General features: G+C 38.3%; 2 protein-coding genes across 3 annotated transcripts in view; one reads left to right on the forward strand and one right to left on the reverse strand.

The window, feature by feature from the left end:
* Positions 1–685: 685 nt before the first annotated feature.
* On the reverse strand, positions 686–25985 carry DHX29 (DExH-box helicase 29). 2 transcript variants are annotated; one of them, XM_042804653.1, is made up of 27 exons: positions 25772–25985; positions 23640–23713; positions 22754–22867; positions 22083–22212; positions 20695–20837; positions 19992–20114; positions 19433–19559; positions 18990–19151; positions 18238–18412; positions 16587–16710; positions 15604–16200; positions 14758–14901; positions 14491–14667; positions 13763–13903; positions 12104–12248; positions 11758–11878; positions 10901–10985; positions 10198–10286; positions 9489–9617; positions 8653–8728; positions 7735–7959; positions 6806–6942; positions 6074–6167; positions 5083–5385; positions 3588–3719; positions 1957–2053; positions 686–1214 (listed from the first exon to the last, which is right to left on the reverse strand). In XM_042804653.1, the coding sequence occupies exons 1-27, from the start codon at positions 25950–25952 to the stop codon at positions 1159–1161; spliced, it is 4101 nt and encodes a 1366-aa protein (XP_042660587.1). In that variant the 5' UTR covers positions 25953–25985; the 3' UTR covers positions 686–1158. The 2 variants fall into 2 exon arrangements, with proteins under 2 accessions (XP_042660587.1, XP_042660588.1); XM_042804654.1 differs by lacking the exon at positions 3588–3719.
* A 197-nt stretch (positions 25986–26182) lies between these two features.
* MTREX (Mtr4 exosome RNA helicase) overlaps positions 26183–27984 on the forward strand; it is a 45232-nt gene continuing 43430 nt past the window's right edge. The window contains exons 1-2 of the mRNA XM_033009186.2: positions 26183–26375; positions 26780–26911. Coding sequence (XP_032865077.1) covers positions 26260–26375; positions 26780–26911 — 248 coding nt within the window. The 5' untranslated portion in view covers positions 26183–26259. The remainder of the gene's footprint in view (positions 26376–26779; positions 26912–27984) is intronic.

Below are 27984 nucleotides of genomic sequence, written 5' to 3' on the forward strand. Positions count from 1 at the left end.
ACAAGGAAAGACTTTCAGAAAGAAAAAGAAAATGTCTCCTGGGTGAAGGGATGGGGAAGATGTTGAATTACTATTTTAAATTCATGTTTCCAAAGGGTACAAAAAAAAAACCCCAAAAACTTCAACTAGAACAAAATCTAGGAAATTGTTCAGAGGCAGATTAAATTTTTACCTTCAAGAAATGTAGTTTGCAGGTTTTTACATCTAGGACTTTGCCAGGGCAGAATACATGGAATACAAAAGTGTGGTCTTAGTAACTGTTTAAATGCTTCATTAGATAAATGTTACATGCTTTGGAATTTAAAAAAAGCATTTACTGGCTTTTCAAGGAAGCCAGAACTACTACTAGTTTATCACAATGCATAAAAAGGTAAGATACAATCACTATTCCCTCAGAGTTGTTAGCAAAGAACTATTAGGAGAATCACCATGATCATCATTTGAGGGTATATGCAGGACTGCAAAGCTTAACCTCAGAAAGGAACAGCAAAACTTGCAGCAGCAGGGAAAGACAAGGATCAGGGTGAAGAGGGAGGAACAAGTGTGAGAAAAGGCAGAGGATGGGGAAGGGCTCCTGGTCAGTACAGGTGTCTAGCTGAGCACCCGTTCACAGCAGTCTGTACTATCTTATTGTAAAGCATCTTCTTAATATAAACCACACAGAAAAAAGAAATGAAGACGTCTGTAAGATACATTGCTTTAATACTTTAATCTTGTAGATCAAAAAAAAATACCATTTGGGAAATCCACATAAGAAACATTTGTCTTCTGTTTGCACACATCTAATGGAATTCTACTCAACTGAGATTCAGGACCCAATCTTTAATTATTACTACAGTCTGCACCACCAGTGATGGTAAGATTAGTACATTAAAAGAGGAACTGGCCACAGCAATTTTTATACCAAAAAGAAACTGCTTCCATCCATCATTTGTACAGACAGACAGATGGCACCAAATGTATTGTAAAAGGTAAACATAATCAGTGTTCAACTTCAAAATTCATATAGAGAAAAGTAAATTCTATGTAAAATCATGCAGTCTTTCCACATCACGGCTGGTATGAACCACACCAAGCATTTCAATACTTTCAGTCAATGCTGGAGTGCATACTTCTCCTGCTATTACTGAAGTTCTGATTTGTTACTGATTTCTGGTTTCAGTTACCATTCTCTGTTTTTATTAGTTCTTTGATGATGTGTAACACCTTGTCATCTAGGAAGGGAAACAGAGAGTAGAAAAGAGTTAGGTTAAAAATTGATTCCCCAAACTCAAGAAAATCAGAAGTCTAGCTCTCAGTCTGGTTAGCCTAAAACATTAAGATTTTAAGGTGCTAACGCGATACAAGTGATTCCCATTTGTGAAGGAAAAGGGCAAACAGTATTTTCATATTACATCATTAGAAAGTTTATAAAGTTATTCAGTGAGCTGATTGTGGCCATTTCAGTATTTCACAAAAGACTAAGTGATGGGCCAACTACAGATACATTAGCATACAGGAGCTCCCTTTCTTCCTCCCAACATTCTTCTGAACATCCAGTGTTCAAAGTTTAAATTGTGCTCCTCTATTCCTTTGGAAGCCAACATGCATTTCCCCATCACTAACCTGAATTGTGGCACAACCTGGATAACACTTAAAATTCATCCATGCCTAAGGCTCACCACACACAATCTTACTTCTGTTTTGAGATGCATACCTCACCATTACTACCACTACCTTGAATGTTACCAGGGATGTCTTTAAAACAGTAGTTGTACAGATCTTCATACATCTGGGGTAAACCACACAATGCACATAGGATTAGTTATGACTTTTTGGGTATCTCTCAAGATAATGGAATGATACTCATGTCACACTAACCCTATTGGGTGAGGATGCAGTGTACTAATGTTTCCTCAGATTTACCACAAGGTCCATTTAACAAACAGTAAGTGGCAGCAATGCAGTAAAAGTTACCTTCAAGTGACATTTTAGGATTTTCAAGCTTCTTCTTTAAAACAGACTCAATGAGAAATCTCAGCTTTTTGAAAATTACTGCTATCTTTACAGGAGCCTATAAAGAACAGAGAAAATAAACGTTTGCATTACTCAGACATTTTATACCAATATATAGATTAAAAGATTACCTTACATATAAATGGAATTTTAAACACGATTCCTGCAAACATGATGCATCTACATAGTTTTAAGTATCTGGCTAGTGTACTCATGAAATGACTAGGCTTACACTATGGCCTCATCTTTAAGCACCTAGTTTTTGTAGCATCACAGCATAAAGAACAGCAGCTCAGAAGAGTAACTCAGATTATGTTCCCACACATATCATGAACCACTAGCATATGGCAAAATTATCAACTTACCAATTTCCTACTTACTCTAATGGATTTTTTCCATAGTATAAAAGTAAAAATTAACTTATACCTGGAAAAAAAAAAAATCTACACATCTCCCTCTTGGGAGGTCTGCTTCGCCTCCTGAGAAAGCAATCACAAACCTCTCCTAAATCCTGCTAGGGATTTGGATATCCAAAGCTGAAGCCTTTTTCAGGAATCTTTCATTTTATCCCTCCTTCCCGATTCCAGTCTTTATTTTATTTATATACTGCACAAGTAGCTATTATGCAAACAGCACAAAATACAACATTCTTAGCATCTCAGTAGAAAACCAGACATTCTGAAACACTAAAGTTGTAATCGGACCAGCAATCACACAACTTGTAGCCACCCAGGGATCATAAAAAAATTCTACAAAGCAGCCACAAAAGAGCTGCTTTTTAAAAATGCCATATCCATGATAACCACTGAATTCAATTAGATGATTCCTTGCTTGCACCAGAAGAGTGCTAAAAACTAAAATGTTTTGTAGTGTATAGTCTTCCCTGAGTGTAACACAGGGCCCACAGGAGCCCAGAAAATTATAATCAAACAGCTGGTAGGCTAGCAAAAGCCAATGTTTGCCATTTAACAGAATTTACAGAGTATTTTGGCACGTCACCTGTTTTAATTTTTTGTCTACAAAAATACACTAGGAAAATGCACTTAGTTTTCCCATTCCCAAGTAAAACTTTTTCACCTGGAAAGAAAAAACCCTGAACAAAGAACAAAGCAGCCCAAACCCAAGTGAACAGGTGTTTTCCATCTAGGTTTCTTCTTCCTTTAACAAATAATTCTGTCTGGGCTATAATGCAAAATAAGTAGTATTTTATATATAAAATATGGATTTATATGATAAGACTGTAGCAAAGGGTAATGTAAAATAGCACTCATCTGCTTTCAGTACCAGCTCTATAAAACAAGGTTTAGTCTATATCCACTTCCAACACCTTTCCTGAAAGAACACTGACTTCTTTCAATGGAGAAGGAGCTGAGTTGTTACAACCCACATATCACAACCCTATTACTTTGCATGTGATTTGCTAAGATTTCATTACATGTATATAAAATTTGACATAATTTCCTTTAATTCTCTCCTTCCTTCTTCCCTCTTGTCTTCATTCCATGTATATAGCATTCTGAATTAAGCTTGTACATCAACTGTGTAATACAAAAGCCCATGGAAGACAAAAGGTAGTTATTACTCCAGTGCACCTGAAAATGGATCCAGCCATCAACTGTCAGGAGACGCTCCCGATGCTGGACTTCTATATCTCCACCAAAAAGCAAAATGGGGAAGGGGGATATTAAAGTAGTTTCTCTCAAATATACTTTAGTGTACCTCACCTACACATAAAGAAACACAAGTATTAAAAACACCAACAAAAAAACCCCAAACCACATAAAATCTGTAACACTAAATTTGATGGCTACTTTTAAAAGCAAAAAATACACTTCCTTTTAAGATCTAATCAACACAACTCACTGTACATAGAACAACTGATGGCAATTTGTCTTCCCTAGACCACATAAAATACACCACTTCTAAGTGACCGGGCTTATACACTACCAGGAAATTTGCTGAAGTCACAATTTTCTTGTCAAAATTCAAACAGTGATAGTGTTAGCCTATGGCTGTTCAGAGAAGATACATCAAAATTAATAAACCTACTGAAGTGAAACACGGGTAAATCTCTTCTGCTACACATTCTTCTTAGCAGCAGCTGGTTTGTCAGCCTATCTATGTGCATATATGCATAAGTGTGGGCACATGTCTAGACACATACAGAGAGTAAACTATGGGGCTCAGCATATGATACTTCTAGCTTTGGAGCCTCTCAGAGAGAAAGACAGAATGGGATGGGAAGAACTGTAGTGGGAGGAAAGGAAAAAGAATGTGTCTTCACAAAGAAGTGCAGGCTTTGTTTGTTCTACTGTTCATGGAATAATTTACCTATGTTAGCTGCTGTCCTGCCCTTAGACAAGGTTCTTGGGGGCAGGAAATATTCTCAGCTCTCCAAAAAATACTATCACTTCATATGCACTAAGAAGTATAATGTAATTTCCTGTTTCTCTGCAGTAAAGTTGGCCATTAACAGCAACTGCTGTTGAAGTTTTGTTACCAGAAGTGTAACTAAACATAAACACTTGAATTTAGCAAATAGCTGACAAAATTTTCAGTCCTGAGGGGGAAGAAAGAGACAGGAAATAAAAAAATTGCAATTCTCTTAGGAAGTTCAGCAATTACACAGACATAGATATTTAATTTTAAGTTATTATTGGGGATATGCAAGGCCTGCACCAAGTTTCAAAACCTTAGAGTCTGCTTAGAACAGTGAAAAAGAAAAAGCACACTTTGAAGTGCTACTACGGCATATTACTACTTAAAGTGACCATACTGAAATCAACAGCACTGTATTAAAAAAAAGACAGTAATACTATTAAGTTAAAAGACACACAGAAATGTGCTTTCATTTGCTACTACCAGTTTCACCATGAACAGATTTCTTCATGATGTTCAGCCTTAACTTCTTTTTCTTCAGCACTCAGTTGACTCATTTTTATGGAGTTTAAGATCATTAGATATACTAAGGACTCTTAAATGACCAAGATGTTCAGATATACTTTATACTAGTGTATGTTATTTAGTATCAGAGGCCTAACTCCACCCTTACACAAACTATTAGCTATAGTCACTATTTTCACTTACCTTCTCCTGGTAAAGGAGCCATCCATATGTCTGTAAGTCCCGATTTACAGAAGAGGGATGCACTTGTGCTTTACCCTGAGCAGTTTCTACCATGCAAGCCAGTTTCTCTGTAATATCTACAGACTTTGTATATATTATTTTTCCTATGTTGTCATACAGCCCTGCAGTCAACACAGCTTTAAGAAGAGCTATTTCGTGGAGAGAAAGAGATTGTGTGGCTCCATTTCCATCCCATCCACATTGTGTTGTAGGTGCTGTGAACCCTGCTGCTCTGACCACCCTTATGAGTTCTTGCTTCACATTCTGAAATTAGTAAGGTATTAGTACAACACTTAATTAAAAAAGGTACATACTCCACTCCATCAGTAGGCAATGACACTCCACCCCAAATATTCATGCTCTCCAGGGGAAAATCTCTTACTAGAACACTTGCATTTTCTGCAACCACCTTGGAACACTGGCTGTTTCTATGAGAAAAACATTATCTGGAATACAGGATTTGATATATGGTACTTTATATATGGTAAATACCAAATTCCTCACATGTAGTTAAAATAAAAAGATACATGCATGTGCATCAAAGAATCACTTCTGCTTAGGAGAGCTCAGTCACCCAAACTTAAATAGGAAAGACATTTTCTGACCAAAAATAAGAGGTCATTTACTTAAGCTTGTGTCTCATATTTCGAACTGTTAACAGCCGTGTTCTTCGATATCAAGTATAACACAATTTAAGTTTTAATTTGTAAGGACTCGCTTCTCCAATGGCAGTGACTGCAAAGATGTATACCAAAGTGTGCATATCAAAACTCAAATGCAGACACAGCCACCTCAACTGAAGCTGTGCATTTTATCAGTCCCTATTATTTCAGTTGTTTTGTCTTGTCTGAATAGTAACTGCGATATATCACATCTTTAAAAGGGTATGACATTCTCAGAGGGAAATTTTAACGAATATCTTTAGAGTGTAGAACATAGTTATTTCATTTACCTCCAGAGTTAACAGGGAAGTCCTATTAAGGAAATATCTTCCACAGTAAGACATTTCAGCACGATACCCCCCTTCTTGTCGAGCCCTTTTCCACCTAAGGAAAGAACCCTGTCTTATTACAGCAAAAAGAATCACATCAAGAGTGTAACTGTATGAAAGTTGCAGTAAGTTAAAAGGCAATATTGTGTTTTGGTCATTCTCCACTCAAAACTAGAAATAAGTGGCATTAAGATGAATGCTGCTGGTCTAAGAGCATTTCAGAGAACATGCCTGTAAGAAATATGACAGATACTAACAAAAACACAAGGTAATTTTCTCTCAAAAATTACACACTTCTGCCTTAACAGTTGAAACAAAATTCAAGTGTGGTGTTTGAGACGTAGTGATAATATCCTAAAAAGAAAAAACATGCCATTTTATAATATATACATTTGTACTTACATACAAAACATGCAGGTCAGAATATCACAAACAAAGTACTTTAAACAGTAGGATAAACAAACAGTACACCTCTGTATGTGTGCAAGAATAGTTAAAAAGAGTTAAACAATAAGGTACTGAGCAAGCTATCCTTTTTTGTTACAGTATTTGGCAATCTATTGTTATTCTGAAGAGAAAAACTGCAGGTGCAAACAATTAAAGAGAACATACTTATTAAGAATTCTTTACAGAACTACACTGCTTAAGTGCTATCTGCATCTAGCTATAAAGCACAGGAGAATTATAATTTACCCCAGATACGCATTGTAGATTGTTATGTGGTCTGAAACTGCCATTGCTAGAGATGATTTTGCAAGATCTGCTTCATCTTTCCGACCAATTGGTGTAGTAAAAGGGGATTTTTCTGTCATAACTGCAGCCAGAGTTGCCTGCAATTAGTAAAGCACATTATATATGAGTATTTTATTGTAAGCTTACAGGTTTATCATACAAACAGCTTTAAGTTTTCTTTTACAGTAATATTTAATGACACTATTTTCTATTAAGTCTCAAGGAAAACTTATCACCATAAGAATTTCCTACACAGAATTCAGAACTTACTTATATTAGAGACATTGCTTACATAGTGCCTTATATATATATACGTACACTGACAAAAAGATTACTAAAATTCAAAACACACATGAAGTTGTTTGTCAAATGACAGAACAATACTGATATGATACAGTGAAGGTCAGATTAAACAGCTGCTTTAGATTATACCACATTAACAAGGGATATTGAGAGAACAATGAATTTTAGCTTTCTGTTTTCAGGAACATACTCTTGCTTCCTCATAATTTGTAGTAAATTAAATGGATTAGGTAAAAGTGTAAGCTATACCACAGCCGTCATGTAATGTTACTACATTAGTTAATTGGCACTATCTTAACATCAGCATGTTCTTGGCCCACAAACTGTGAGGTAATCCAGGTTGTTCTAACCCACATGTAAGTGTTTTTTTTCTGTAAACCACATACTCCTGGGATTGTAACAGACAGAACTGGAGACCAAGTCTGACTATCCCCTTGTGAATAGTACCCAGGAGTTCATTTAGGTTGTTGAATCATCCTTTCAAAATACCGTGTTGCAAGAAATCAGATTAAGTGTAAAGAGTTAACCACTTCTATGCTTTTTTTAAATACAGGTTGTTGGTTTTTTTTTTTTTTTTTTTTACTCACCACAGGATCCAAGCAGCCAAATATAGCACCAAATATAAGCATTTTGCCAATCTTTACATTGACAGGAAGGGCTGCAAGGTGCTGACCTAATGGAGTCAGCTTGGGCTCATTTAACAGACAAGCCCCAATCTTCCTCAGCAGGTTCATTGCATTACCAATTACTTGCTGCTGTGGAGGGTCTAATGCTCTGGAAAGGAAATCTTCAGGAGAGCCAAGATTGCATTTCTGTGGAGTAAGTGGGCATATATTTTAGCATAAAAAATTAATTATAACACACTTTTATAGTAGCTACAAAGGAAACTGGAAAGCTGTTCTTGCAATCAAAAGCTCACATTCCCTCCCCTCTAAACCAGCCTCTTGGTTTACAGAATGAAGACACACCCCACACTAGGTTAACAAAGCTTCATTGTTTGGAAGGACTTTGTATGGCACAACCACTGAGCAGAGAATCATGTTACCAATGGTCACAGATGAGCAGGAGACTCTCAAACCTGATGAGATGCAGTTCAACTTGGCACTATTTTGCCAGGGTGCTAGTTTTCCCTATGCATATTCTACTCACTCAAGATGGGGTGGGGGTGTGAGAGGGAATGGAATTGCTTCCCTAAGCAGAAATCAGCTTGAAGGCTATTTAACTAAGTTTGAATTGTCACTCTGAGATAGATTGTAATAGTATAGTATGCTGTTCTCATTCAGCAGCAAGCCCTGGATTTTTCCAACACATAGCTATTGGATTGCCCCCTGCCCTGCTGGGAGAAGCCCACACTGGATTGGGGCTGTCCTAACAAACCTTTTTAGCTAACAAGGTCAGTAATTCCAAAACCAAACCCACATGATAGTATAAAGGTGTAATTCCTCCAAAGGAACATGTAATATTTTCAGCTAACACAGTCAGTAATTCTAAAACCAAAACCTTACCATAATATGAAGGCATAATTCCTCCAAAGGCACACGCAGTATTTCTGGAACAGAATATTCCATGAAACTTTTAAACCTGCAACATCATAAAACACACAACCACAGATATTCAATTTAATCTTTGAATTCGATTTATAAACTCAAGTTTCACATGCTCGTTCTTTGCAAATGTTCTTTTGAAGGGCAAGCAGAGGAGGAGTGGCACATGCTTTAATGCACAGGTAAAGGTAGTAAGAACCTGATTTTTAAAACAAATTCTTAAAATGCATAGCTGTCAGACTGAAAGTCTTGCATGTGACTAAAATGCACACTTCATTGGTTATTTCAAAATACTTTTACCATAACTGTTTCTCAGCTGAAAGTTGCTTCAGACAAGCAGGAAAAACATTATTCCACTTCAGTAACAGAAAGTAATTCTGCAGTGCTGTATAATTTGATATATCTACCACCTCTTATCCATAGAGATACCATTTCAGAAACCTACACGTTTTTTCTGATAAAGTCAAAGTTCAGGAGGTAAGATTTGTGTATATTTGATGCAGGGCAGCAGATGTTAAAAACTAATCTTCTACAATTCCTTGGTGCTGCACTTTTCCTTTAATTATAACAATTTCTATCAAAACACATTATAGAGATACTAAGAATAAAATTAACTCTAAAAATCCTATAACACTTTAGTTATACAGTATTACAATTCTCTGATCTTTTTTTCACAGTTTAATCTTTTCAGTTTGCCGTAATTAAAGTGAATTCCAATAAGATTTCTTGTAGTTGCACATAAATATTTATAGATATTTTTACTATTTACAAAATCTTGCTAACTAAGTTTACAGTACCTGTCTCTTGTGTACATTCGGAAGCAGAATCCCTCCTTAACACGCCCAGCTCGTCCTTGTCGCTGCAGAGCACTAGCTTTACTCACAAAGGTCTCTTCCAGGGAACTCATCTGACTACTTTCATGATACCTTAAAAATTGTAAAGCATGTGCCCATTTAGATTTCAGAATTAAAATTTTTATGTATACTTAAATACCAGCATATTGATAATATATCTAAATAATATTTATTTGAAGATATTGTATTTAATTTCGAAAACTAAGCATACCTGAGTGAAACAGTACATTACAGAACCTTGGATACAACTCATTAATGAAAATGTACAAATTGGAAAATGAAAGAGCTATTGTATTATTTCATCTCCCTGGCAACTCAGAATTTTTCTAACATACTCTGTAAGGCTTTTCACATTGAAAAAGGCAAAAAAATAACTTCTAAAAACTGAGATATTATAAAAAGGATTACTTTATTTTTAAACCAGTAGTTAATCATGATTCTCCATATCTATGAACTCCCCTTGTTCTTCACACCGTTTGAAAAACCAGAGATTCATCCTAAGCTTGTATCTGAATTGCAACGTGCTCAGTGGGCTCAGCACATTTTTTCATCCAGAAGAGTAGTTTAATAAGGATACTACAAAATTCTTGCAGTTCTAACATCTAAATATTTACAGTGAACACAATACGATTGATGAAAATCAAACTCTCACCTATTTTCTTTTGTTCTTCCTGTATCAATTACAAAGACAACATCTGGTATTGTAATACCTGTCTCTGCTATATTGGTTGCCAAAACAATCTGAAAAAAAAACAACAAATAAAAGAATTACAGAATATCTAACAGTTTTCATCCTTTTAATCGATATTACATAATAAGTTTGGTTAAATATTTTTACCCAGAAATCTTTCCTTAGATAACCTGACAAAGCATTAAAGCTACACAACTTGGAAACTGGTTTAGTCTTCCCCAATTACTGAGGAATCAAAAGTTAAGTGAGAACTTCACATTGACTTTTTGGTTTACAATTCACCAAAATTACTAGCTAGTAACTGCCCAAAATCAATCCACTTTTAATTCAATAATTTGACAGTAAGTAAAATACTATTTTACTAGATAAAAGCTATAGTTACTGGTTAACAATAGTTAAAATATAGGAAAGAAACGATTAAAGAAGCTCTTAGAATAATATTAGGTTCAAAAATTTGCCGGATTACCTTCAGGGTTTTCACAGCATGCTAGCTTCTATCTCTAACAGAGCATCAAACTGGAAGAATTGTTTCTTTCCAGTGAGAAAATTCCAGGAGCAACTGGTTCTTGTGTAATCCTGTATAATTTGATTTTAAAACCAAAGTAGCACCCACAGAAAGTTTCTCCTTTCAGCGGTGAACTTGGCCTTTCCAAGTATATCATACCTTTCTAATACCCAGAGGAGGAATTGTAAATGCGGCTGCTTGATCATGAGTTGAAAGAACAGAATGCAAAGCTATCAACCTGTGCCTAGAACAAGAAATTACACTAATCAATATACATTTACCAAATTAAGATACAGTAATAAAATGAGAGCAGAATGATGACAACAGTTTGAAGAAAGCAACTAGAATAAATACTTTAAAGAGTAAAACTTTGTATGATTAGGTATGAAAACCTGCTTCAGTGTTTTATTACAATATCAAGAAAGGATAGTACCATTAGTTCATAGGTCTGTTCTCCTATTTGGCAATAATGCAGGAAAATTAGTACTATGGCAGAACTTTAACAACCACAGAGATTTGTACTTTTCCTTCTCTTCTAGACCTTGACATCTCAGACCATCTATGAATCTTTAGAATTTGACTGCCAATGTTCTTTTTATGTCACCATGTTACTAACTTTTAGCTACCTACAATAAATTTTGAAACAATCTATCACTATGCCATTTCTCTTGGTAGATTACTGTCTCGGGATCTCTCCTCAGGAAGTAGCCATTTCCATGTGAAGAGTAAGCCACAGAAAGCTATATCCCAGATACGGCAGCTTCCATATCCTAGGAAGTAGAAAAGCAGTCAAGCACTGTGTGATTAATGAAGTTCATTGAAAAATAAAATCAAAAGAAAAAAGTTATTACTGTACCATTCCTAAGCACCTGTCTTTTTTGTGCTTGTATCATTTTCAGATAATAGAAGTATATTTGTAGCACAAACATTTCAGAAGTATAACTCTCAGTTACCCTTTTCAAGAATAGTGGATTTTAAAACCCAAACATACTAAGCTAATAGTTTAACTGCATTACCTGTCATGCAAGTTAAATCTTCTGTCAGTTGAAATGAGATCATACAGCTGTTGGATATGGGCAAGGCCAGGTAAAAAGATCAGCACAGCACCCTCAATATTCCTGAACTGGGGACTTCTATCTGGAAAGTTACAGTACAGGCACATAGTTAAAACAAACATGCATTTGCAAACAGTCTCATCTGAGAACAGGAAGCAATTATTGGCCCTGTAATAAACACTACAGGGTAGTGTTTTAGGATGCTTCACATAAGGATGAAGTCAAGCACTTCATTATCAGCACAAAGCACTGGAAAATAAGACCAAAGGATGGCTCCTAGTATAGAAACTTTGTAAGTAGGCTGTACCTAAGTACGCAAGCAGATCCAAAATAAGGTCGAGGTTGATCTTGTAAGGGTTCATATAGAAGATAGCGTGTTGTGTACGACTGCTATACTTCGCATAGTAAGGAGCTAAATCGATACCAGGTCCAGACTGGATTGGGACATACTCCTAAAAAGATGAGCAGAAAAAAAATCATATTCTCAGTGTTTTAAAAGGTAAGAGACCAGAAGGTCACTTTGTCATTCAGTTGATTTATGTTTCTTAAAACAGAGATTGGGATAAGAGACATTTAAGTAAATTCCCACCAAAATCACTGTGAGTTAGGTTAAACCACAGCCACCTATGTAAACTGTGTATAGGCATAAATTAGTGTTAAATGACACCCCAGATAAAAAAAAATAGTAAAAATTTAAGTGTATGCAAGCAGCACTATACAGTCTGTTTTACAAGTGAAAACAGTTCCAAGGTCCATATCTGGCATCCAATTATTATCAATTCAAAACGGTATAACAAGGTGGCTACTATTCTTTCAAAACTCCTAATCTGGGCGATAAGAAACCAGTCTCCCCTTTCTCTTCTCCCTCACCTCACCCTTCAAGAATGGTTGCAATGAAGGTTAAGAGTGAATTAGATGGCAGCTCCTGCAGTGCTTTGGAGCAGGAGGAAAGGGGGAGGGAGATTTAGCAGAACATAGACATTTAAATTGTTTATAAACATCTTACAGACATATAAGGCTTCTATGTTAAGAGGCACTATTATAAATTATTTCATTGTTAATCAATGCACTTAAACTTGCCATTACATATTCTTCCATACTAAAGGTTCAACAGAAATAAAACAAATGTAGAGGAGCACATACTCTTCCCTACTAAAGGTTCAACAGAAATAAAACAAAGGTAGAGGAGCACTCAGGAGAGCACCTGGGCTTCAACTTAAGGATGCTGTTGTGATGTATGGGGTACACTACCACTCTAGACAAAAAAAATCCCCCAAAACATCAGAGCATGAGAGCATATTTTTCAACATATGCATCAGTGTTTGATCACATTAAGTTAAATGATCCTGCAGAGGTTTTGAGAGAGTACAGAACAGACAGGTATCTACCCAAAATATACATAATCTAGATGAAAAGCCTAAATTGCCCAAAGTCTGATAGCATTCATATACTCTTGTCTTCAAGAATTTTGATCCCAAAGCACATACAGCTGTCACTGCAGTGCACCTACAGGATTAACCACAGCCTGTTAAACCAAAAAGTTCTACACAATAATCCCATGTAAATGACCTAATTTGGCATGCTAAGTTGGAGGATCTTGGGAGTTTTTCAACTAAGAAGGATACGGCCTTGCCTTTTCTGTTCTTCGGTTCATTACTTAGGAGAATTCTTTGGAAGATAAAACTTCAATGCTTTCCCCTGATGCTGCTAATTGATCTAGAGCTGGAAATCTGTACAAGAGAACTTAATGTCAAATATAACAAAATCAAGGCAGCTATAAAGGAGTTGGAGACAAACATAAGCGTGTTAATAAATAGTTGGTTTCCATTGTTTCAGTGCCATTGTGTGTCTGTCTTATTAACTGAAAGAATATTTGATACTATACAATCACATTTAATAAGAGGAACTAAAGTGGTAAAAAAAATAATCAAAATCTCCAAGCCAAAACTAGAAATGCCTCTTTTACCTGATACTTAGTAGTGCCTCCTCCTTTGCTAGTAACATTTATTGTTACTTCCTCTTCCTCCTCCAGGAACTTCTGACAATATTCTGAGTCTTTCTCCAGAATATAGCCAGTTGCTTCAATTATATCTTCAACATGGAATACCTTTATTGGAAATTCATGGAAGAAATACAAGGCATGTCAAAAACTAATTGGCATCTTTGTTTTTTAAAGCTTAGATGCAAAGCTAAACATGGCATGCCCTTCTCTTAATGTTGTAATAGATCTTGCAAATTTCAACTTAAATCTTTAAGATTTTTGAAAACCTGAACTTAGAGCTATGAGTTTGTTAATGGGTGTCTCCACATGATCACTAACATCACCTTTACCATAGCCTATAACACATGAGAAACATAAGAGTATAACGACAAAGTTGCATGGGGAGCTAGGGGGAATTCTTTAATTCTTTCCTTTCTATCTAGGTTGAATAGTGAAAAAACAAAGCATCACCGATGGACTGATTTTAATAAATAAAAAAATCCATCAGAAAAAATAGTACAACCCTATACTTCAAAGCAGTGAAGCTATTTTATATTTTCAAAGAGGAAAGGGGTTAAAAGCCCTTGAAATTTGTTTAAGTTACATGTTTTTGGTAAGAAAAGTGATACGGGTGTATTTCCTATAGCCACTAACCAAGCAAACACTGTTTATGTGCATACAAAGTGTCTTGCATAATCACAGAAACTACCTACCTCAACAGGGTGACTCCTCCCTGAGATCCTTAAAATGGGACAGTGTGAGAAATAGCTGGAAAACTTCTCACTGTCTACAGTAGCACTCATTAAAATCAGATGCAGGTCTGAACGCTTATGCAAGATCTCCTTCAGAATAACTAGCAAGAAATCAGACTGGACACTTCTTTCATGTACCTAGAATTAGAAAACCGTATCTACAGTAAGGCTTTAGTACAAGTCAAGGCCCAGAACAACTATAGTTTCTGCAGAATAAGAGCTAATAACCTCATCTACAATAACATGAGATATACTTGAAAGAAGACCATCTTCTTGAAGCTTCCGAAGCAGGACACCTGTTGTACAGTACAGTAGTCTGGTGGCTTCTCCTGTTCTTGATTCCATACGAATTTGATATCCACAGAGGGAATTCTTTAAAAAAAGATATGAAAAGTATAGGCATAACTTAAGTTTGTATATAAGCTGGAGACTAAAAATGAACTGAAATTTAAGCACTGTTAGATTCAGATACTGCTCAAGTTGCTAATTAAATAGTATTGTGAATGTCTACCACACTTTTTTCATACACACACTGTGCTTTAAGAAAGTGAAAATACACTGAAATCTACAACTAAGTTTCTCCAGAGTACAAAGACCTGGTAAACTAAGTGTTCTTTTCAGGGTTCTTTGCAGTCCCCAAATATTTTTGCACAAATAGACTACCGTAAAACATGCAGGACCTTGGTTTTCTTCAAACAACAAAATAACTGATGTTTGAAGGGGCCTCTTTCAAGGCCAGATTGGATTGCTCAGTCTTATTCACAGAAATTTTCTCCATCTCTAATGATAGAGGTGCCACAGGCTCTGGGCAATCTGCTGTCATGTTTAACCATGCCCATTATGAAATACTCTTGCTCTTATTCACCCTCTGAAGATTTTAGAAATCATATACGAATATCCAGAAGTTCACAGGTGACAATTTGGAAGGAAACAGCTGACATAGCAAGAAACCCTTTTCAAGAGAAAACAACATCTGATTATTTGGTTCTGCAACAAAATGTTTTCACTTTGCACCAACAATCCAGCCCCCTGTATTTAATCAAGACTAGAAAAATGAATTCAGACACATCTTACTTTTCCTCCTGGTCCTGATTCACAGCCTAGCTCTTCACAAACCCTGGTTGCCAGACTCACTGCCGAGATTCTTCGTGGTTGTGTGCAAACAATATTACATTTATTTGATCCTTCATCTAGCAACAAGTCTTCTAACAAGAAATGGGGCACCTGGGTACTCTTCCCGCTGCCTGTTTCACCAGCCACAACAACTACTCGATGTTTTTTAAGCGTTTCTACAATTGAATATCTATGCTTAAACACAGGTAACTCCTGTCTCTCTTTCAGAAGTCTCTGGTATCTGGAGGAACTTTGCAGTTTTTTGAACAAAATCCTTGAAGGTTCCAAATTATCTGCGTCTGAGGTACCAAGGGAGAGACTGTTGAAATCCTCATCAGAAACTAAGTTTTCCCAGGAATCTTCAGGACCCTCAGATACTTTTGGTTGGTTTTCAGATTGTAGCTGTTGCTGTTGTTTGAGTTTGTTTAGTAATCTAGCAATAAAGTTATCACGAGGTTTGTTGGTTTCTATCCTGTTTTCTTCTTCCTTTTTCTTTTCAATATCCCTCCATTCTAGCCAGACATCTCGGTAGGTTGGAGGCAGTAACTGATGAACTGACTTCAGGTGCAAGAAAGCAGAAAAAAATTACTTTATGTACTACCACTAAGATTTTATGTTTAAAAGTACTTGAGTGACAGAAGCTATGACAAAACATAAAATAGGGAACTATGAAAACAGTAATATAAATGTCAACAACAGACTTCATTTTCAACTGGCTTGCATTATTTACAACACCGAAAGAGCAGTTTTACTATCAAAAAATGTCTTCTTTGTATGCTAAAATACGTATGCCTAATTGTAGATAAAAGCAAATGAATATATTATACAAAGGATTTAATGGGAAACACTTCAAACTGTATTTAGAATTTAACTATGGATATTATAACAAAATAAGCAGAGACAGATTCCAAGCCTAAGAACAGTAATATTGGTGAAAATCTTACTTGTCCTTTGGTTAAATGATAGAGTGCCAAGGTAGCAGCTAGATGTTGTGCTTGCATACTATCTTCTGTTACGATTGCTGGACACATCACAATTACATCATCTGATGATTTGGTAATCCGGACCCTTAAAGATAAATTCATGCAGGTATTTCTCTTAATTTGTTATGTATACAAATAGCACACCTGTTAATGTTTAAAACTGTCATGGTTTAAACTCAGCCAGGAGCAAAACACCACACAGCCACTCGTCCTCCCCAGCTCAGGGGATATGGGAGAGAATTGGAGGGATAAAGGTAGACTTGCAGGTTGCGATAAAAATAGTTTACTAATTGAAATAACATAAAATAAACCAATAATAATAGCAGAAAATACAAATGGGTCATGCACAATGCGATTGCTCACCACCCACCGATACCCAGTCCATTGCTAGGTAGCAATCCCAGCGAAGATCTCGAAACCACAATCCCAGAACTGAGAGAGAACTCCCTCCATTCTGGCCAACCTTCTGTATACTGATCATGACATTACATGATATGGAATATTTCATTAGCCAGTTAGGGTCAGGTGCTCTGGCCGTGCTCCCTCCCAGCTTCCTGTACACTGGGAGGACATGGGAAGTTGGAAAGTCCTTGATCTCTTAGCAAGAACTGAAAACATCCATGTATTACCAACATTCTTATACCAAATCCCATACTGAATCCAAAGCATAGCACTTTTCTAGCTAGTAAGAAGAAAAATTAACTCTATTCCAGCCAAAACCAGGACAGAAACATAATAAATGTTACTCAATAATACTTTGTAAACAGGAACAGCCTATGAAATTTGAATAGCAGAAAATTTTCAGCAGCAGACTCTAGCAGTGAATTTGTGATTTTTTTTTTTTTTTTTCCCCAAAAATGTCTTTTTCTTCAAAGCAAAAGTTTTTATACACATACAGATCAGTGTTACTGTTAGTTGCTTTGGAAGAGGGACAAAATATTTGTTTGGGTGCTTTTAACTACTTTGCATAGATTGAGATGACAGTTAATCTACTGAGATGCTAGCATCTATTTAACAGATATGCCAGTCAGATCAGCAGTCAAATTTCTCACATTCTTAGGGGGACACTATATAGTACTTTTTAACTTCATCAAGAAAACAAAATGTTCTACTTGGTTGCTTCAAGTAGTATCACTCATTTCTAATGCAGTATCTAATCACTGATACTGCACTGTTTTGGTTACAAACTTGTGGTAGCTTTCATACAAATTTCTAACCTCCACTTTATTTTAATCCCCAAAGTGGTTTTGGTATTCATATGCTTACTCCTATGATTTAATATATTACTTTGAATGAGAATACCAGAAGTTAACTGTCCAAATTTATCTCACAGATTCACTTCAGAACCTTTCATTCAGCAGTACAGAATTAAAACTGAATCCCTTCTTTACAGCATCATACACTAGATTCTTGTTTTTCTGATATTGTCCTGTGAAGCATTACTTTTGCAGAGCTAACCACAGTGAAATACCTCCCTGGTGGATTAAAAGGAGTTTGGGTTAAATACACTATATTCATATAAATCTGGATCAACATGACAAGACAGAAGTAACCAACATTTTTATTTTTAAATTAACCAAAAGGAAATGTAAAGTTCATAGAAAATACATACCTAGATTTCCAATATTTTCCAACTGGAACCTTTTCAAAAGCAGGATTTGGGCTCTTGGGAAAATTCTTCCTGCACCAATCGATCAAAAACTGTTTTGGAGATTTACCAGTCCAGCTTCGAGCACTATAATCAAAGTTTCTTATATCAAGTGGTTCTTTCTTTTTCACTGCAAGAGCTGAAGGACACATTTTAAGTTCTCTTAAGAGTTTATTTTACATTCCTTTGATAGCCAAAAATGTTTTTACCTTTTCTTCAAATGTATTTTTACTAGAAAGCAGTCTTTTCTGAAATACTTTGAAGAAATACTAATACATGACAAATTCCCGCTTTTCCCACAAAAGTATCTAGCAGGAAATTAATTACAGTATTTTGCTTGCCATCTTTGGCCACTTAATCATTTAAGGAATTTCACTGAAGTATGGTCATTAGAAAATATAACAGTTTGAAGGTTTACAATTAAACTAGTTTAAAAAACATGGGTGGGTGACAGTGAAAACAGTAACTAGTGCTACAACTATTAAAAAAAAAATCAGAGTTTCAGATATGACAGTATGACAAAAATAGCTTTCAACATGGTCTGCTAGAACAAATAGAGATCCTTTAAAGTCAGCTTAGTCAGTGAGACAGTCTACCCACTTTTCCCACAATCAGAGGTTGATGACTCAGCACTACAATACAACCTGGAAAACCAAGAACTAATACTGGAAATTTGAGGGACACTTCAAACCTGTACTGAACCATTTCCAACACACCTTTGTCTTCCTGTGCAGCAGCATCAGGTTTTTCAAGCAAACTCAAATTCAAAGTGGTTTCTTGAGGCTGAGCTGAGGGAGTTTTTTTCTTTTCATTTTGTTGTTGGTTTGAAATCTTTATAGCTGGATTAAATACTGGATGTTCTTCAAGTACTGCCATTTCTATCAGAGAGAGAATACAACTTACACTCACCAGTTCCTGAGCATTTATTATTTAAAAAGAAAAGCTCAATTATATTAATCCATACTGAGCACCCAAAACCAGAAGTAGTGAAATGTTACTGTCTTTTTAGAATTTGACCCACATGGAAATGACTGATGAAAGCTTACAATTCACACAGTGGCATAAAAGATAATGAAATCAATTCAGTCTGACTCAGACTGACTTGACTAACAAAGATACAAATCATAAAATAAGACAAAGATAATTTACATAGTTCTACCTTGCTGAATTCTTCTTATTTTCTCCTGTGCTACCTTCTGGCCTTGCTTGTCTTTGTCTTGCTTGGAGGTGCTTGCCTGTTCTTTTGCTTCTGAAAGCTTAGCAGCCAGATGTATATACCTCTCGTTCTATTTCAAACAGAATTATTAATTACAAATTGAATATTGTATGCTTGTCACTTTTAATGAACTTTCTGATAGAAAAGTGGGGGGTTTTTGTCCTTTATACCAAGCTTACACAAAGGATGAACAATTAGTTTTTACCTAACAGTAAAAACATCTCAGAATTTGATAGTCACTTTCTTAATCTGAGATGTGTTTCAAGAATTTTTCCTTTCTAGTATAATGCATTCAGTATTGTGAGCCCAGTACAAAAAAATAGGAAATGAAAAACAACTTTGGAAAGAGTAAGTTTCAACACATTTCCCCTTCAGTAGCCTGAAAATGTAATCTTAAAAGAGTACTGAATCCCCAATTTTTAACAAACAGGTCCAGCACTTGCAGAGGTACCAGGCTTACAAGTTTTTTGAAAGACTTCCATTAAGTGTTATTTTATCTTACTGGGTCAAACTTTTCTTCTTCTGTCCCTTCCACAGACTCATTCTCTTCATCACTCTGTTGCTCAGCATATCGCAAAATCCATTCCTTCATACTCACTTCTTTCTGTTTCCCCACATTCATCTCCTAAGAAGAACAATGAAAATTAAAAATAAGTGAAAACACCAATGCTTCTCTCCAGCAGTATTTAGGAGCTATTGTTTAAGATTTTATATATAAACTAAGTTACATGACATAAATAAAAAACCATGGAGCAAACTTCTCAGGATATACTTATAGCTCTTAACACATGAATGATAACTGCTGCAAGAAAAAACACTTTTGCAAAAAATCCTTTTGATTTCTAGGTTTAAGATTCAGTAACCACAGAAATCAAACTACTGCATGTACACAAGCAAACTTAAACCCACACAAGCATGTAAAGGTTTCCATCTGTAAATAAACAGAATGAACTCATTCCAGGCTAAAAACTAAGCTACTCTTTACCACCAAAATGAACTATGAAAAAAGTTCTCCAAGTCACATGAAAACACTGTTATCTTCAACTGACCATCCCACTGAAGTTAATATATCATGGGTAACATTATTAAGCATAACATTTTCAAAAGTTTTTCACATCAGTGTTGGAAGTCAATGCAAAATCTGTATTTTAGAAAACTTCATCCTTTCTTTCCCCCAGTAAATACAACTTAATTTCTCAGACTACCATAGTTTCAGGGCCATTTTTTTTCTTTTTTTTATCTCCTAAGCGAGGTGGAGGTTCACGTTCTGACACAGGAGAAGAAAATTTTGCTCTAGGCTTCCGTTGATGTTCTTCAAACTGCTGGCTAAAACCTTCAGGCAAGGCATCTTCAAAATAAAAAAAAAAAAAACGTGTCACAGAATTTGTCAATAATTACTGAAGGTCTTTTAAAGTGCATTGGGAGCCAACTAGAACATAAAACAAAACCAGAATGCTTGAAATAAAATTAGACTTTAGCATGTAAATAAGCCAGCGTTTGCTTGTCGAACTTCCATAAAATTCTAAGAGTAGGCACAGGAGGTCTACAAGACTTTATACACTAAAAAAATATTCCAGAACCAGTCAGCAGCACATCTAGGAAAGGAACAGTGTTGTGTTGGGTTTGTAGGGGGGGTGGGGGCAGGGGGCTACAGCAGTGGCTCCTGTGAGAAGCTTCTCGAAGCTCCCCCAGCTCCAAGTGGGACCTGCCTCTGGCCAAGGCCAAGCCAATTAGTGATGGTGGCCACACCCCTGTGATAACATATTTAAGAAGGGGAACCTGGGAGGAGGGAGAGATGTGAGGGAGGCACCTATGCATGGAAGTCAGTGGAAGAAAGCGGGGGGAAGGTGTGCCAAAGCAGCAAGTCCCCTGCAGCTGTTGGTGAGAAGGCAGGCTGTCCCCTTGCAGCCCATGGAGGTCACCGGTAGAACAAATGCAGCTTATGGAAGACCCCACTCCAGAGCAAGTGGCTGCACCTAAAGAAGGCTGGGCGTCTGTGGGAAGCCCCCGCTGTTGTAGTTTGGCACCAAGAGGACTGCAACATGTGGGAGGGACCCCACGCTGGAACAGGGGAAAAGTGCAAGGAGTCCTCCCCTGAGGAGGGGGGAGAAGCAGACAATCTGTGAAGGACTGACTGCAGTCCCTCATTCCCTGCCCCCAGCACTGCTGGACCAGGACAGCAGGTAGAGAAACTGGAACAAAGCTGAACCTGGGAAGGAAGGGGTGGAGGGAAGGTGTTTAAGATGTAGTTATAGCCTCACTGTCCTACTCTGATTGGAAAACTAAGTGGTGGTGTTTAAATTAAATTGATGTTCTTTTTCTTCTCCTAAGGAGTCTTGTCTTTTCCCTGTGACTGTAATGGGTGAGTCATACCTTTTTGTTCTATTTTCTCCTCCCCATCCCTGAGGGAGAAGGAGTGAATGAGCAGCTGCATGGTGCTCAGTTGCCCTCTGGGCTCCTATCAGGACAACTGTGACTACAAGTCTTAGTGAAATGATGTATTTAATTACTACTATGAAGCATTCTTGTGCCGAAGTAGGTCCTATTGCGCTTTTGTTAAAAACTGTAGTCAATTCTCTGTCACCATACTCACCATCAGGAAGGTTTAAACAAAGCCAATCAAGTGCAGAGTGAAGATCACCACCATTTAAAAGTGTATTTTTCATTGCTTCTTCAATGTGCTCAGTCTTAAAAGAGAATCTTTGTAAAGCCATATATACATCCTATAAATTAAAAAGTCAAAGTATTACAATTTAATCTAGCAATCTAATATAGGCTTATAAACTCCTGTTTCCCACATATGAGGTAACCAGCATTAAATGGAGGTAAACAGCATAAATTAATAAATCAGAAGGCTGTGTAGAAAATACTGTTTCGCATACAGAGCTTATAGTATTTTAATTCTAAATATGTACACGTATGTATAAACAAATCTACATTCCTGTCTCTGTACAGAACTTATTTTCTAGTTAGAAAGGTAAATCTACAATTTTCCAGATATACGGAACAAAAATGCAGGAAACAAAACATTCAGATTAAGTTCTGTTCCTCTATTCTGTCTGAAGACTCCGGTTTTAGTTACTGAATGCATAAAGACGTATCTTTCCTAAGAATCATATTCATCAATTTCACTAACAAATCATTAATATAACTACTGGACAGCATGCTATACTGGCAAGTACTGTATGCAGAAAAGTAGCATGACAAAAATGAAATTGTTTATTCTAAATAAACATTGGTCAGAAACAACACTTTAAACTTTACCTGTAGTTTCTTAGCAGTAAGTCTTCTAGAAATCATTCCTTTATCATCACTTTGGTTTTTATGGCCATTGATTACATCAATAATCCTTTTCTCCAAATGACCATTTATCATTACCTACACAGAGAAAAATCAGTTGATACAAAGCAAAACATTACAATTTTTTATGACGTATCAATGTTCTTTATGGCTAAGGAACTAAATGCAGAAATCTCTCTGCCATTCAAATGCAAACTTTCCTTAAATGTGATAAAATTTTCTTACGAAGGGGACATATTTTTCTTTTTACTTTAGCAAGCTATATGTTTTTTGAAATATAAGTGTTCAATCCTTATTACAGAGAATGTTCATTTACATCTTCAAGGAAATGTAGTACATCAAGAGAAATACTGTAAGAAAATTTTAAAAATTTCTACCAGAAAGAAAAAGGTCTTTCTCCTCTGCTTACAAGAATTGGTATAAAATAACTTGATCATCAAGATACAAGCTGTGACACTCTCCTTCCTATCTGGCTTAAAAAAAATAGTAAAATAATAATTTTAGTACTTCTAACACTTCTAAAATATAAACCGAGCTTTGATTGCTACTGAGGTGGTTGTATAAAATCTCTATTCTTCCTCCAACAGGAGCCATCCATAGGCACAGCAGAAGCCCAAACATAACTCTTAATAGTCCCACATGCAAAAATCAGATGTTCTCCTACCCTGTTTACCTCTATTTCTTAAAGCACAATCAAAATCCTAAACGTATCAAGCTCAAGACATTCAGTGTCTAATCCATGAACATAGTTTACCTGCATAACATAATACTGAAGAAGAGCTGAAGAAATATTCAGTCAGTTAAGAGTATTATGAAAACCAAAGTTGTTTTACCTAAAGAAGATACTCACCTTAAGAACTGATTTATCTAGATTTGCAGCAGCACTGGAATCTGTTGTTGAACTAAAACTGTAAGTTTTTGGACCTGCAAATTGCAAATAACCATCCATTACATAAGCAGAACACAGAACATTGTTTAAAGTAGCTAAAGCAGACCCAAAATTAGCATGGGTTAGCGCAAGCAAACATCACACTAATTTGTCAGAAACATGCAAGTACATAACAAGAATAATCAACAGAGCAGAAAGACCCTTGCACAAGGAATAGCAAAGATTATACTCTCAGCAGACAAAATACAAAATCCCACATGGCACAATGATAGGAAATAGGACTGACTGCTTACTGGCTTTCAACATTTGAACAAGGAGTGCCAAATAGGGACACTAATATCAGTTTAAAAACAAAGTAAGACTGTTAAAGGGATTTTTTTTGTTACAATGTGGACAGCTATGTAACAGAACTCTTTGCCACTAAAGCTGTGGATACTGGATGTGTACTGAAGTCCAAGGGCAGACAAGATAACTTTGTCATAAATAAATCAACTTGGGTGGGCAGTGAAAAAACACTACATCTAGCTTAGGAAGACCCTAAGGCACAACTGGTAGAGGATGTAAGAGTATCCTAGAGCAGTATCACTGCATGTCTAACCTGTTCTTACGTAGATACCTGCTTTTGGCCCATACCTAGGAGAGGGCAGTGGGTTACAGAGGTCTTTGGTCTCATCTACTATGGTCATTCTCAAATACTTCTCTTTTAGCAGCAGTCAGAAAAAAACTAACTCATAAAGCTATTTATCATCATTAGAATGACAACACACAGCTTGCCATTAGATTCCATCATTTTCAGAACACACAGACTGTTTCTGGTATTGCACAGGTATAAAGAGACTGAGCAACCTTGCAGCTTTCACCACCCTTTGAGGCTACACGTCACCCCAAAGGGAACAGCGCTGTGCTCCAGGAGTCCAGCTACTTCCCAGCTCCTCAGCCTACCAGCAGGCAGGTCAGACAGCTCGTCTCTGCAGGGCTGCCTGCAGACAGTCTCTAGGCAAGCTGATTTTTAGATCAGGATGGGGTGTATGCAACAGCGTTTCAGAGAAAAAACAGTCAATTCTGGTCAGGAGCTGCAAAGAGCAGCTAGCACTCACAAGCTAATCACTGGCACTCACTGTAGGCTGTGCAGCTACACAGTATTTAGACTACACTAACCTACTTTTCACTTACACTGACTTATTTTTCACCACTGTAGACAAGCTGTGAGAGAAGCAGGATAGTTTCTGAAGAGGACTGAGCACCATGGTGTTGGAGGAGCGAGACACACAAAAAATACATTGAGTAGAGCCCAAATTTGTAAAAGCAGAGTACACGAATCAGTTCAGGAAGTTTACATTAATGGAGGCCAATACTTTGTGTTAACAAGGTGGAATTTCAGATGGTCTGGCCATTGCATTATTTACTTATGGTCTGCAACATAAGCTGTTACTGATATTATAAGCTATCCGAGCTACTGCTGACAAAGCTGGTTTGTTGAAAACCTACATCTCACAATGCTGAAGAACACTAGTTTTTCAGGCTGCACCCAGAACAGTCATCCCTTGGCTCACCCTACACCGCTAAAGTGCCTCCAGCCCTGGAGCTGCTCTGGACTTTTCTCATCACACACACACACACACAAGAAATCCCAAATACAGATTAAATTGGTTTTGAGCACATATAGAATGAACATCTACAAAAGATGCTTATTACCAGAGAAGGTGCCACATCAATGCTTGCTCTACAAGAAAGAGCTCCCGCTAATCTAGAGACAAGCTTTTTGTAACTAACTCAACACAACAATGCCAAGATGACTCATCTGCTGAGGGACACCCCAGGAAGCGGGACGGGCTGAAGCCAGGCCTGACAAACCCCGCGTCGGAGGCATTTAAGGAGCCTCTCTCGACGTTCAATTACGTCAAGCCTTTTAGCAGGCCTTTTTACGTAAAGCCGAAGACCCCCGGCACAGGCCGCGCCCTCAGGGCTCCCCGACGACGCTGCCCCTCCGCCTGCCCCGGCACCCCTCATCTGCCCGGATCCCGCGCTCCCCCTCCCCACAGCGGGACCGCCCCCCGGAGCTCCCCGGCCGGGGCCGCCCCACGGCCCGGTACCTTGCTTGACGCGCGGCTCCTTGGAGGCGGGCGGACGCCGCGGTGCAGCTTGGCTACCCGCCGCCTCCGCGGCGGCGGCGGCGCCGGCCTCAGCGGCCGCCCGGGCCCGGGCAGCCGCGGTGGCGGCAGAGGCGGTGTGGGCCGCGCTGCCCGCTCGCTGTTTCTTATTGCGGCCGCCCATGGCTGCCCCCCGCCCGCGCAGGAAACGGCCCCGCGCTCCGGATACGGCTTTCGGCACCGCCCTCCGCCCGCCATTGGCCAGCGTCGGAGGGAGCGCCTGGGGGAGTCAGCTTCCGGGGCAGGAGCACTGCGGTCGTGCGCGGGAGTGGGGGAGTGGGGTCTCCCGGTGCTGGCGTGGGGGGACCGGGCCGTGGGTGGGCTCCCTGGACGGCGGGAGGTCGAGGCTCAGCGCGGCGGTCGGGGCGCGGGGGGCCCGGCGGGGTGGAAGGGGCTGTCCCGCGCGAGGCATTGCGGGACCAGCGGGGAAGATGGCGGACGCGTTCGGGGACGAGCTCTTCAGCGTGTTCGAGGAGGGCTCGGCCGGCACCGCCTCCGCCGCCAAGAAGAACAAAGCGGGGGCCGCCGAGAGCGCCAGGAGGCCGGGGTGAGGGCGCGGTAGGGAGCCGAGGGAGGGGGCCGGGGCCGCTCTGGCGGCTGAGTTTCGGGCCGCGCTGCTGGGCCCGGCTTCCACCAGCTTGTTGGAGCTGCTGAACCCCCCGCGGGGCCGGAGAGTCGGTGCAGCCTAAAGGGACGCGCTTTCCTGGGATCCCTGGCCCTAAAGCTGTAGCCGGCCCTGGCACAGTGGGCGATTGGGGAGCACGGGGGCCTGAGGGCAAGCTCTTCTGGGAAGTGATCTGAAAACCCACGGCGGTTTTCGCGGGTGGAGTTCCCCGGGCGGTGCCCTGAATGCAGTGTGATCACCGTTGCCTGTAGGACACCTGATTTGTTTCCTGAAAATGCACACGTAAAATAGGGAAATGTTAAATCTGTTGTCTGTTTATGTTGCAGAAAACGATTGGAGGAAAAATCCGCAGTATCTGTGACAGGGAAGTCCAAGAGGGAAGCTGAAGTCGGTAGTACAGAAGATGCTGTTTTGGGAAAGATGCCAAAATTGGAAGATGTTATATCAGAAGATGTTAAGTAAGTGTCCAGCTTAGTATGTAAAGAAAACGTAGCAAGACATACTGGTTAACTATATGCCAGTTGTGCATAGTCAGTCTAAATTGCCTTGCAATCTTATGAGTTTGTGTATGTAGTTGATTTTCTGTTATCTGTAGAAGTGAGGATGTGCTGGTAGTACAGCTTCAGCAGTGGTGAGCACTGGGTACACTTGAAATGATACTGAGCGGACAGATAGACAACTGCAGTATGAAAAGTTCATGTATTTGTGGTTACTGCATATGGATTGGTGGTTCTTGGTTAAAGCCATGATTTTGATTTCAGGCACATAGCAAGAGATAAGTGGTGAGGCACACGGGAGGAGGCAGGTTTGCTGTGCACCACGCCACTGAAAGACATAATTGGCTTGGGATACATGAAGAAGAATTTGACTAAGGAGACAGCAACAGGGCTTTTGAGGCATATAAGAGTATAACTGCAGCAAATATTTGGAATCTTAAGTATGGATATGCTTTTAAATTTGAGCTTAAATGGCAGGTATTTAACATGGAGAGGGGTGTATACTTGGACATGTTGACAGCTGGGAAGATAAGGCAGCTGAAGGCAAGGCAGAATGCCATTTCTGTGCTTTAGGATCTGCATGTCTCTCCCTCTTTTCCTTCTAGAACTTTATGACAGGTTTTAATGAGGGGTTTTAAAAACACATTGAAGGGACAGTGCGGGCACTTTTTCATCTTAGTGTATCTTAGATTTTTGGGAACTTGGAAGTTTTATGTTGATTCAGAAAATGACTAGGTGGGTTCATGGAATAAAAATTCATCCAGAGCCGCCGAATGCAGGTCTGTACCTCAGCTCAGAATACAGAAAACTCTACTACAAAAATAAAAAATTACATGCTTTCTGTGTTCTTATACTTTTCTCTGGGGGATATATCACTGACTTCTGTCAGACAGAATTCTGGTCTGGATTGTCATTTGGCCTTACACAGTAATTTTTCTTAAGTTCAAGGTAAGATTTTTTTGTGAGAAAGTCATGAGAAGACTTCTCTGAAAACTCTAAACAAACAGTACCTGTATAGAAGCAAAACAGAACCA

The sequence above is a fragment of the Tyto alba genome, unplaced genomic scaffold (assembly GCF_018691265.1).
Source record: "Tyto alba isolate M040663 unplaced genomic scaffold, T.alba_DEE_v4.0 Super-Scaffold_42, whole genome shotgun sequence".
Lineage (NCBI taxonomy): Eukaryota > Metazoa > Chordata > Aves > Strigiformes > Tytonidae > Tyto > Tyto alba.